General features: G+C 36.7%; 2 protein-coding genes across 3 annotated transcripts in view; one reads left to right on the forward strand and one right to left on the reverse strand.

Moving 5' to 3' along the window:
- The first annotated feature begins 658 nt into the window (after positions 1-658).
- On the forward strand, positions 659-4,880 carry LOC121961539 (transmembrane protein 60-like). Of its 2 annotated transcripts, XM_088073027.1 has the most exons (4): positions 659-828; positions 1,237-1,263; positions 1,820-1,911; positions 3,011-4,880. In XM_088073027.1, the coding sequence occupies exons 3-4, from the start codon at positions 1,828-1,830 to the stop codon at positions 3,326-3,328; spliced, it is 402 nt and encodes a 133-aa protein (XP_087929153.1). In that variant the 5' UTR covers positions 659-828; positions 1,237-1,263; positions 1,820-1,827; the 3' UTR covers positions 3,329-4,880. The 2 variants fall into 2 exon arrangements, with proteins under 2 accessions (XP_087929153.1, XP_042367501.1); XM_042511567.2 differs by lacking the exon at positions 1,237-1,263 and having other exon boundaries at positions 660-828.
- Positions 4,881-7,833: 2,953 nt separating this feature from the next.
- The window catches only part of LOC121961163 (uncharacterized), a 45,937-nt gene continuing 41,303 nt past the window's right edge, over positions 7,834-12,467 (reverse strand). The window contains 1 exon segment of the mRNA XM_042511042.2: positions 7,834-12,467. Coding sequence (XP_042366976.2) covers positions 12,438-12,467 — 30 coding nt within the window. The 3' untranslated portion in view covers positions 7,834-12,437.

Here is a 12,467-nt window from a genome sequence, read left to right on the forward strand (position 1 = left end):
TATATATACTCACAGAGGCTCAAGGAAAAATATTTGTAGCTTTAGGGAGGGTCCAAAGAAAAACAATGTCACCCTAATGACTAAATTACATACACCAAAATACATTAAAAAATGTATCACAGGAAAATGTCACAGTTTCATGTAGTGGTACTGTAAATACAATATAAACACAACCACAGAGAAATAGACAGCTTTGAGTAATCCCTGACTAAAGGCACTATAAAAGTGCAGCTCCACTTATCATCTTGTCCTGCTTTTTAAAGGCTGCATTACAGTAAAGTGAGGTAATTTTCTGAACTTAGCAGACTGTTATAACCACTCTAATATTTGCCACTTAGTCAGTATATCCGCATTACTAATGATTATTCATCAAAAATATCAATGTGTAAATATTTTGTGAAAGCACCAATAGTCAAAACCACAATATTGATATCAAGGTATTTGGCAAAGAAAACACTGTTATATTTGATTTCACCATATCACCAACCCAGCCAATTTTGGATTTTGGAGAACTTTACTTACCTCCAGTGGATGGAAAAACCCACTGCAGGCAACTTACAACAACTTTGCGCTTTTGCATCAACTTTATGGTAAAACCATAACTTGATGGACGTTTAAACAAATCTGACGTAACCGGGCAAGGACCAATCGGCATCCGGGAGGGGCGGGACATAGACGGACAACGGACCAGAAAACCCCTCCGTCTGCTGCCGTTACCGGAGCCGTCTGCTGATAATAATGTGAATTATTATCAGAGACGTTTAGAGATGTGGTGTTTACCTCACAGGGAGACGAAAATGCCAGTCACCGATGTAGAAACACACTGAAGTAAGTCAGATATTGTCGTACATAAATCCCTAACTGATTAGCTAAAATGCTACTGGGCTCTAAAAGCTAGCTGTCATTGTAACTCAAGCTAACCATAACGATGGATGAGAGTTATTGATTTAAAATTGATAATAGATAGTATTGGTGATGCGTGGTTTGATATTTTTAACGATACAACGTTTTAAAGAGCTATTTCTAACGTTGCTGTGGATTCTTATATGACGCTTTTCTTGCCATAATACTCTATCACACATCATAAGGGACTGTTAGTTATTTATCAGAGGAGTGGAGGTGGTTGAAAACAAGGGAGGCACTTCAGTTATGTTTGCACTAGAGTTATATTTTTAATTTGAATTAGGGGAAGAATATTCAACTGTAAATGGTTATATTTTGTATTATTTTTTTTAGATACCATCAGAGCCCTAAAACCTGCAGGTGGGTTTAAAGGCATGTTTTCTTTGACCCTTTAATCCCTGGATCAACTTCAATTTACTTGTGTTTTGTTCAGCCGCCTTTCACAAGCATAAAAAACCTCTGAAACATGAGCAAATTTGGTTTCATTTCTGTCAAGAACATGGGAAAGGCAATCAGTAGTTTGAAGTGTCACACAAATAGCAAAAATAAATTAATAAAATATTGAAATGTGACAAAAAATAACCTGAAAATTAGCTTTAAAAACTGGAAGAATCATTAGATGACTATTAAATAATAATAATTAAATAACGAGGAATAACATTAAAATTATATATTTAAAATTAAGTTACAGTAAAATTTATTTTTTATTATTTATTCATTTTTATTATTTTATTTTATCACCTTTCAGGTTATTTCCTGGGTTTTTGTTATACTTTTATTTGTTTATTTTCTTATTTTGGGGGTGATTTCTTGTGAAGTTGCTTATGCCTTGTTCCCATGTTCATGAACGTCTGATTGTCTCTGATCTATTCTCTTATGGATGTTATGTCTGATTCCTCCTCTGATCTGTCTCCAGTCAGTGAGATGTCTCTGGCTCAGAGGGTTTTGTTGACGTGGGTCTTCACCCTGGTCTTCCTCATCATGCTGGTACTCAAACTGGATGGGAAGGTAAAGATTTTTTTCCATTAACCCTGCAGTCTCTTCATAAAAATGTCCCTTTTGTTCACCATATATTTTAGTAGCCTTAACTTGGTCAATATAGCCTAATTGCCCGTTTACTTTTAGTCCTTGTTGTGTTTACGGACTAGAATTTATTTGTATATCCTCCCATTTTACTCACATAACTTTTCACACAAGCTAGAAATTGACCCACCGCACTCATAACACTGAACAAAAATTTGAATGCAACAGTTTTGTTTTTGCTCCCATTTTTGTCAGTTTCAAGTTAACAACCCAAGGCCTTTTTTCATGCACTTTATGGATATATTTCTCTAAAACTTTAGTCATAAATGAACTAAAATCAGTGTCAGTGGGCACTTTCTCTTTTCCAAAATAATCCATCCACCTGACGGGTGTGATATATCAAGATGCTGATTAAACAACATGATAACTACATAGGTGTGTTTTTGTGTGGTCACAGTAAAAGGTCACTGTTTATTACAACACAATGACATAGATGTCAAAGGTTTTGAGGGAGCGTGTGTTGGCATGCAGACTGCAGAAATGTCCACCAGAGCTGCTGCCTGTGGACTGAATGTTTATTTCATTACCATCAGATGTCTCCAGTGTCTTCTCGCTTAAATGGCAGTACATCCAACAAGCTCTCACAACTACAGACAACATTTAACCACACCAGCTCAGGACCTCCACATTCAGCGTCTTCATTTGAGAGCAGCCACCAAACCAGCTGATCTAATAATGGGTTTGCAAAACTGAAATGTTTCTGCATAAACTGCCAGAAATCGTCTCAGACGATCTCATCAGCACGCTCATCATCTTCACCAACGTCTTAACCAGACTGCAGTTCGCTGTCATAACCAACTTGTGCAGTTGTGAGTCCGTTTGGAAAAGGAGAAGTGCTCGCTTACACTGATTTTAACAAAATATGAGAGAAATAAATCTGCTCAGAGCGTGAAAAAAGTCTTAGATCTTTCACGTGTACCTGAGAAAAGCGTGAGAAACCAGAGTGTTGCGGTAAAGTTTTTGTTCAGTGTGATTTGTGGATTAACACCTTGATTATGACACAATCACCGTTTCCTCCTTCCAGGTGCAGTGGAACTGGTTCCTCATCTTCCTCCCAGTCTGGGTATTTGATGGCATCCTCATCCTCATGCTTGCCATAAAGATGGCCGGCCGCTGCAAACCCGGGTACGACCCGCGCAACGGCTCCCCGGACCTGCGTCTGCGTGCCTGGTACCTGACGGCCATGCTGCTTAAGCTGGGCTTCTGCCTGACGCTGTGCGCCAAGCTGGAGAAGCTGGCGGACGTAAAACTGACGTTTGTGTGCATACCACTGTGGACCATGCTGCTGGGGGCGCTGGTGGAGCTGGGCCTGAATATCTTTCCTGAGAGGAGAGAGGCCTGAGAGAGGACAGATCATTACACCGACATACAAAATAATAAAAAATGTTGAGAGTAGATGTGCGGTTTTATGACCAAGACTTTGTGAAATTCGAGTTTTTGTTTTGACCTGATCATGTTTCCAGAGAGGGCTAAGAGTCGAGAAGGAGTAAAATCATCATTTCCGATATGAGAATTCAGTTTAAGATTAAGAAACTGTGGCTTTAAAAAAAAAAAAAAAAGTGAGTTCAGACTAGGGCTGGGTGCTCAATACTTTAACTCTTTTTTAACAGGGCAATTTGGCTTTATCCTTCAAAAACACGGGAAGAAGGAAATCAGCAAATAAAGAAGAAATTAGCAAGAAATTGGTTAAAAAAAAAAAAAAATGTAACAAAAAAGTACAAAAAGAATTATGTGAAAATTGGCAAACGAAGAAAATAAAGGGGGTTAACAAAATAACAACATAAAAAATGACCTGAAAAATGGCTCAAAAAATATCATAATTCTGTTAAATAATTTTACATATACATGTATGATAATTAGAAATGATGTTCTCTGAGCATTTTTCCCTAGCTTTTTTAAACATATTCATTTTTATTTTTTGATATTAGTATTTTTGAAGTGATACCCAGCCCTTGTTCAGACCTCGGTGGAGTATGCTGTGAGGGCATGGACGGGACTCGGCTTTCTGTCCATTCTTTTGAAAAAATCAGAAAAGTTAAAAAATGGCTCTTATTTATTTACAAAAACAGGGACAGAAAAATGCCAATAGGGAATCAAGTGTAAATTTCTATGACTACTGTGAAGCCGACACTGGAAGAAACATTAACATCTGCTGATGTTTGCTTCTGTCTCGAACTGAAGGTGTTCAGTATTGTTTTTTAGTGTTTATTTTCACTGTATATAAGCGAGCACACACGCTCATGTAAAGAATGGTATTTAATATTGACTCTCGTGGTACCAAATCGTGGAGCGTACATTTTGTTACATATGCTTTAATTCATTGTGTGGCTTTATTTATGCTACAAACTTTTTTTCTTTTCATTCATGAGCTGTGCAGAGCAGTTGGCCAAATATTATTCCACAAATTTTGAATTAACTTTATAGGTGTTCGTGACAACAGCTTGGTTTGGCTGAAGGAAATCGGATAATTTAAGAAATTGTTTTGGACATAAAAGCATCTCAGAACAACTTGTGATTTTCCCGAAGGCTACCCTCTCCGCTCCGCACAAGGTCGCTTTTGTATCATGTCAATCATCATGTGAAAATCAGTCATCTGTTGTTACTGTGGGAACAAAGTCCGACGTCGACAGGAGTAACACATCATGTTTCTACTGTTTATTAAATATGAGGGTGAAACGTGCATCAGAATACTTTCTAACAGCAGTTTCTAATGTTGTGCCATCATGTTTCAACTGTATGGTACGGGTGACACTGTGCATGCAAGACATTTGTTTTGTGCCATTTCATTTTTAGTATTCTTTGCATTATTTTGCACTGTGTTGAAATGAAAACGATCAGGTGTTTTGAGGTTGAAAGCATTTGATAATTAAAATAAATGGATTCTGCACATTAAACTGTCTTAAATTGTTGTAAAAATACACACATTAAAGTGTTTCCAGAAGGATCCAAGTTATTTCAAGACCTTAAATCAAAGTATCGCGGTTGCTGGGCGAAAATCCTGTTGGGACGTGACGTGAAATGAACTTTGAAACGACCACTGAGCAAACAGGTGTGTGTGTGTGTGTGTGTGTGTGTGTGTGTGTGTGTGTGTGTGTGTGTGTGTGTGTGTGTGTGTGTGTGTGTGTGTGTGTGTGTGTGTGTGTGTGTGTGTGTGTGTGTGTGTCCCCTTTTAGGAACACTTCAGTTCCTCTAACACACTGAAGTCTTAGTGTTTTTACGACTTCACAGAATGATTTTGTCCACATATTTAACCCTTTGAAATGTGAGCAAATTGGCTTGTTAATTTCAAAAACATGGAAAAACTTTATTTACTTTGAAAGAACTTTATAAAAGTTATAAGAAAATAACCAAAACGTAATCACAAAAAAAAGAAAAGTAAAAACAAAAAACAAACAAGAAAATAACTGTTAGAACTGTTGTAACATAATTTTAAATGTAGAAATAAAAGAAGTATAACTACAGTTTTCTGGACATTTTTCTGTAGTTTTTGATGATATCTAATAATCCTCCCCTCCATAGCTAATTTCGGGACACTTTTTCACCTTTTACTACTTATTATTTTTAATGTGCGGGATGTTTCTTTCCAAGTTGCTCATCATGTTTTTGAAAAATATCAAACCAATTTTCTCAGGTTTCAGATATTAAAATTCTTGCAAAAGGGGTCTGAACATAGCATGAGAAATCTGACGTCAAAGGTTCTGAAGTAAAAAAATTCATACTAAAGTAAAATTACAGAAGTATTATCTGAAAAATGTACCTTAACCCTTTGGGACCTGATTTGATTTCTTTCAAAAACACGGTAAGAGGGCAATGAGCAACATAAGATGAAATGAACCAAAAAAAAAAAAAAAAGTAAAAGAAAATGACCTGACATTACTATAACAAAAATTGTGAAAAAAGAGGAAAAAGTGCATAAACAAATGAAAACAATACTGTTAAATATATATTAAAAATATGTAATTATGATAAATGATATATTTATGATATATATACACTTTATAATTATTATATTATATATGGAAATATACTTTATATATATATATATGTCCCACAATATTTTAAAATGATAATATATATGATATATTATTATCTAATAATATGTATGATATGACAAATAGTTTTCTCGTCACTTTTCCGGAGCTTTTTTTAAAAATAATTTTCTATATCTATTTATTCCTTGCAATTTGCCAGAAATTTCTTTCCAAGTTTCTCTTTGTCTTTATTCCTGTTTGAAAAAGAAACCAAACCAATTTGCTCAGGCTCCAGAGGTTTCAATACTGAACGCAGCACAAAAAAAGTTGCCAAACCGATCAGACACATGTTGCAGAGCTCTCGCTGAGCACTGTATCAAACTCAAAAACTGTTCCCAATAGTCACTTAGATACAAAAACATCATTAAAAAAATGTCTAAGTTGAAAAATACTAAAGATTCCCCTTAAAGCCAAATTAATTTCAAAATGTAACCAAGGAAGAGTACTGTTCCCTGCTTAATTATACCAAAGCCCTCGAGGAGTGAATAGTGAATGCACAAAGACAGTACAGTGTTGTCTGTTTCAATGATATTTTCCCGACATTTCCCTCCAAAACGATTTCTTTTTCTTTGCTTCAGCTTCCTCCCTCACTCCCGCTCTGCAAAGGTCAGCTGAGCTCTTCTGGCATTCCCACTGTGTGTGAGAGAGTGTGCATGAAAGCATGAAACGAGAGGGAAAAAGGCTGTTTTGAGTCATATTTGACCCGACACACACCAGCCCTGAATTGTTGGACTACTGCATTGTAGTGTGTATCAAATCTTGCCTGCTAAAACTGCTGAGCTCATTGCTGCAGACTGCAGTGAGTGGGCGGCTTGCATAACAGCAAAACAGAGAGAGAAAACACAGACATACATTAGACTTTGAATAGAGATCCTAAAGGTCTGTCCTTCCTCTTAAAGGCTCAAACTGATTTAGGTCGCCCTAAATCTATGATTTGTCTCCGAGTTCTGTGAAATAAAGAAGGGAAAGGGAAAGATAGCGGACTGACTTTGTAAAAAAATACATTTTTAAAAATCCTTAAGGTGCACAAAGAGGGGGCACAACGACAGCTTATGCATTCTGCGTTAGTTTATGCAGAATTTGATGCTACGCCCCTGCTGGTGATTATATGTTTTTATGATCACTGTCTTGTTTACATATTCATTTATTATTGTTTTGCTTCAAACTGCTGTTTCTTAGAAAATGCATTTTGTAAAATTGTGAATAATAGTGTTATAAGATAGGTAATTATTATTATTAAAAACGCACAGATTGAATCCTTCGATCCAAGCACTCCAGCGGTTCCCTAAGATTTTACTTGTGAGAAAATTGAAATCAAACAGGACTTTATGTGCTGGCATTTGTTTTTTGCCATTTTGATCAGCTTGTAATTTAATTGTTATTTACAAAATCTATTGCACGTCTGTCCATCCTGGAAGAGGGATCCCTCCTCAGCCGATCTTCCTCAGCTTTCTTCCACTTTTCTCCTCCCATTACAGGGTTTTTTTTGGGGGGATTTTTTCCTCGGATGTGATGTGAAAATCATGGGGTCATGATGTGAGGGTCTAAGGACAGAGGGATGTCGTATGCTGTAAAGCCCTCTGAGGCAAACTGTGTTTTATTATAATGGGCTTTGTAAATAAAATTGACTTGAATTGACTGGAGCAGCTGTAAACGGCCCCGTGTTGGTGGTCCTGGCCTAAAGTTACCTGCCCTCTATCCTGACAGCGCACCGATGTATAACGTTGTATATAAAGAAGCTATTCTTAAAATATACCTTTATCGATGTGCAAGTATTTAATCACCAGACCAGTAAACATCGCCACGTACCACAACATTCTCCATACACTGAACCTTTTATTAGCTAGGCTCATATTTAAAGTAGAAACCACACTACAAGTTTTTTTTCCTCTTTACAAAACTTCTTATGTACACTACAGTGCTGACAGTTAAAAACCACAGAAACAAAATAGAAAAAAAAACAACCAAAAACTGAGATAAATAAACCTGAAAACAATGCCAGCCCCTGAAGACTTGCTTTGTTTTCAACCATAATTTTGTCACATTTGTACAAAAAATATAGAAGTTCCTGTCAGGTTTTTTTTTTTTGTAACATCTGAAACCCAAAAAGCATAAAAAGAGCTGCAGAGCGCCTTGCAACGGGCATCAAGTGCTAATCGTCACCTCGCTCTTCCAAAAGCCACAAAGTGAAGAGTTCTGTCTCTGAAATGAAGTCCCGAGAGGCACACTGACCAAAAGAGCTGAGGGTTTCATTTTCCAGGATTTTCCAGGCCTGCGGTGAGAACAGAATCATGAAAAACACAACCCTGTTTTAAGGACTTCATCCCACCAAGCCACAAAGTTTGACTTATCCCAACTTAACCGCAGATATTTGGAATTTTTAGCTGCTTTCAAGACCAATTTAAGGCTCTGGTTTTCCAGTGATATCTTAAAACTGGGGCTCCTAAAAACTCCCATGAAAAGACAGAACTCCTTCTCTGGATGGCTCTGGACCACTTATTAGTTCACAGTTAAGGACAGGCACTGGGGAAATGTTGTGGGCTACATTAGCAAGTGGGCTGTACTCCAATATTAATAGTAAAATCAAGACATCAAGTGACAGAAAAAAAAAATCAAGTCATCAACATCAAAGTGAGACAGAAGAGTTTGACTCTAAAAATCAGATATTCACCACTTGGAGAAACATATTCATAGCTGTCGCAAAAAGAGAATTTCAATAATTTATTGTACTTTTTAAACACAAGAGGTCACTCCAGTCCCTGCTTGATAAATAAAACATGTTAATAGACACACTGTAGAGAATCTGAACTTCAGTTAAATAGATAAATAGTGCTTTGGGAATGAACTCTCAACAGTGTACCTTCTGTGTCTTGGAGCATGTTTCCATAAAAAAAAAAAAAATTATCATAGAGTTTGTGAGGCCTGAAAGGGACAGTTCACCCCAAAATCTAAAACTCACATTTTTATTTATTTTAATCCACAAACCTTGTGGTAAGCAGTTTAATGTAGGGACAAGGCAATTCTTATTGACATCAACCATTCTCAGTTCTCAAAAGTGGAAATATCAAATGTTGATACCAATAATTAAATTCTTACTATTGGCAATATTCATTTCAGATATCTTCCAGTTGTTCTTCCATTACAGAAATCATGAATGGAATTCTAGGTTTCTATCTGTGGATTATTTTGAGCGAACAGGTCATGATTACAGTAAAGAGAAATTACTGTTGAATTTCTCAGATGTATTTTTGGCCCCTTTGAGCACCACGAGCTGAGGGCCATCTAGTTCCATTATATTGGAGAGAAGGCAGATATTTATATTTATATCTCCAAAACTCCACAACTCACACCAAAAACAATCAAGAATCATTAATACCACTATAGGTAAGAGAGAAAATATGTATTTTTGATTTTGGGGTGAACTGTCCCTTTAAAGTAATAGTCTTGGAAGAACCTGAATTTGCCCTGTTGATAATCAGACATAATTAGTCGCTCCTATATCAACTGTATTTAAACAGCAGTTGATAAATCCGTGTTACAAAGTGCTGTAATGAGTCACATTTTGGACGTCTTGACTTTCTGCATCTGTGTGATATTGCTCTGCTCATTCTGTCGTTGCTATCCAGATGCTGTGAGATCAAAAGTTAACTTATGGCAAGCTCTTAATGTAGCTGCATAGGTACTAATGACCCTGAACTTTTAGCTAAAAAGGTAACTAATATTTGGGATATTTGTTTTTAGGGGGAAACCAATAAATCGTGGATGTGTCCTGAATATTTTTATTCCTGAGACTGTGAAGGCCGATCTGAGTAGCAGCCTTGGCTGGCTCGAATTTGTCCTTGGCTGAAGAGCCAAGTGCTCCGTTTCCAAAATTAGGAGACCCTGGTACACATCCAACAGACACTGAATAACACAGCTAAATTTCACTAAGAGCTCTGCCACTGGTCTTCAGGGCTACAGGTACAAGTTAAGTGCAGTCATTTTAAGGAGTTGTTTGACATTTGGGAAATATTCTTATAAACGTTCTTTATAGAGTTGAATTGTTATCACTCCAATGTCTGTGTAGTTAATATAAAGCTTTTGTTAGCAGCAAGTTAGCCCTGCTCATCCCCAGAAATGAAACCCATCTGACAGCCACATGGTTAAGGAAACTAAGTTATTTACATAATCACTGCATAACCTTTGTTTGTTCATGTTAAGGCTGCAACTAACAATTGTTTTCAACATCAATTAATCTGTTAATTATGTTCTTGATTGTTGTTTGGTCTGTAAAATGTCAGAAAATAGTGAGAAATGTCCTTTAGTGTTTCTCAAAGCCCTAGATGACGTCCTCAAATATTTTGTTTTGTCCACAACCCGAAAATATTCAGTTTACTTGACGAAACTTGAAAATATTAAGAAGCTGGAATCAGAGATTTTTTTTTCTTTTCTTAAAAAAAAACAAAAAACAGAACTGAAACCAATTAATATATTATCAAATTACTAGGCAATTAAATCGTAATTGCTGACAATCCACTAATTTCGTGCCAAATGTGGGAGCTGCCAGATGGGACGGTTTTATTTGTTAGCTAGTTTGCTGCGAGCACATTTTCCATTTTCTTACTCTTCATGCCTGTTTTCCAAACCACTGCCAGCCAGGCAGCATCTCTCATGTGGGACAGGTTATATATTCTACGGTCAATATCATACAATAACGGCGAGTTACACATGGCATTAAGTGGGTCAACCACACGAACGTCAGGCTGCGACTTCAGTGTTCAAAATTCTACAAAGTTGGACTGTACGTGATGCAGAGATGCAAATTCGCTTTGCCACCTGAAATGTTTAATTCACCACTTTGCTCACACTGAATGGAAGCGAAACCACAACAACAGAGGTTTTACAGGGTGTTATGTGCCGGACTGTTTCTTGGCCAGGAGCAGTAACTTGTGAGTACTCTCCGCTTGTTGCCTGGCTGCTCACAGAGCCGACAAGTCTCCAGTGTCTCTCCAGGCTTTGCGCTGAGCTAAGCTAAGCTGAGCGAAGTGGCTGCTGGTTCCAGATTTATATTTACCAGACAGACATGAGAGTGGTTATTGAGCTTTTCATCGAACTCTCATCAAGACCGCAAATTAATGCATTTATCCAAAAGGTCAGACTATTCCTTTAAACTGTGACTCTCATTATGGTGCTACTGTATAGTTTAGCTTACTATGATTATTACTCAGATTGGGGGGGGGGGTAGCAAATAAAACTGCACAATACAGAGCACCTAAAGGGACGTGGGAGAGAAAAAAATAGATGGTGGAAAAAATAATTTGATGGTGAAAAAACAAGAATTTATGAGGGAAATTTTGATGATGGAAAACAATTTCATGATGGTAATGACATTATGATGAAAGAATATATATATATATATATATACATATATATATATATATACACACATATATATATGAGGAAAAAGAAACATTTTTTTTTTCCATCATAAATTTCTTTTCCACCATCAAATTGTTTTTCTAATATCAAATTTTTTTCAACATCATTCCCCCCCCTCCATCATGTCTTTTTCTCCACCATCAAATGTATTTATTTTTTTCACCATCTCTTTTTTTTCCACCCATGTCCCTTAAGGAGCTCCATAATATTCTTCCTGAACAATAAAACACTGGAACTGATAAGAAAAATCCCAACATGATTCAACAGGACATTAATGTCTCTTTATCAATAGCTTAGAAATCAGAATAAAAATACTGATAAGTGCCGTCACCCTACCACAATAATGGGGAAATGCAATTATATTCAGCAGATTATTGCGGAGCATTATTGCTCATAATACAATATCAGGGAAACATACTGCGATACATTGTATTAAATAAGATGTATCGATACAATATTGTGGAGGAAATGTAGCAATATTACATCAATACAACAAAGTACTGTATAATATCACAATTTGACCCATCATTATTCCAGAAACAGTCTTGGGCACATAGAATATACTAGAAAAAAAGCCACAAAAATGGAAGCATTAGCTGCAAGTTTCACAAAAAGGTCGTCATCTGGACCTTTTTATGTAAATATCTTCTTTCCTTCCTACTTTTGAGAGCTCACTTCAAACAAAAGAACGAGACAGCAGTTTGGCAGACGAGGGAGCTCATTCAAACCTTGAGCCTGAATAGTGTAGCCACACATGACCGAAGGCCAAAACTATCAATAAATGCAATCAACTCTCAGTACTTCTGAGTACAACTAAAGAGTACAATCTAAACCAGCCCAGTAAAGAGGTCTGGGGTGAATAAAGTCCGACTCTGCTTCATAAACTACCACACCGTGTTCATACCGATACATCCTCGTTATTTCCTTTTTACATCGTTTCACAACACGACCAAAATAAAACATTTAAAAACGGCATCATTATGTACAAAAAAACTATAAAATCTATTTCTGCTCCTCTTCCTCTTCATGCTT

Source organism: Plectropomus leopardus, chromosome 22 (genome assembly GCF_026936395.1).
Source record: "Plectropomus leopardus strain MGB_pleo_1.0 chromosome 22, ASM2693639v1, whole genome shotgun sequence".
Lineage (NCBI taxonomy): Eukaryota > Metazoa > Chordata > Actinopteri > Perciformes > Serranidae > Plectropomus > Plectropomus leopardus.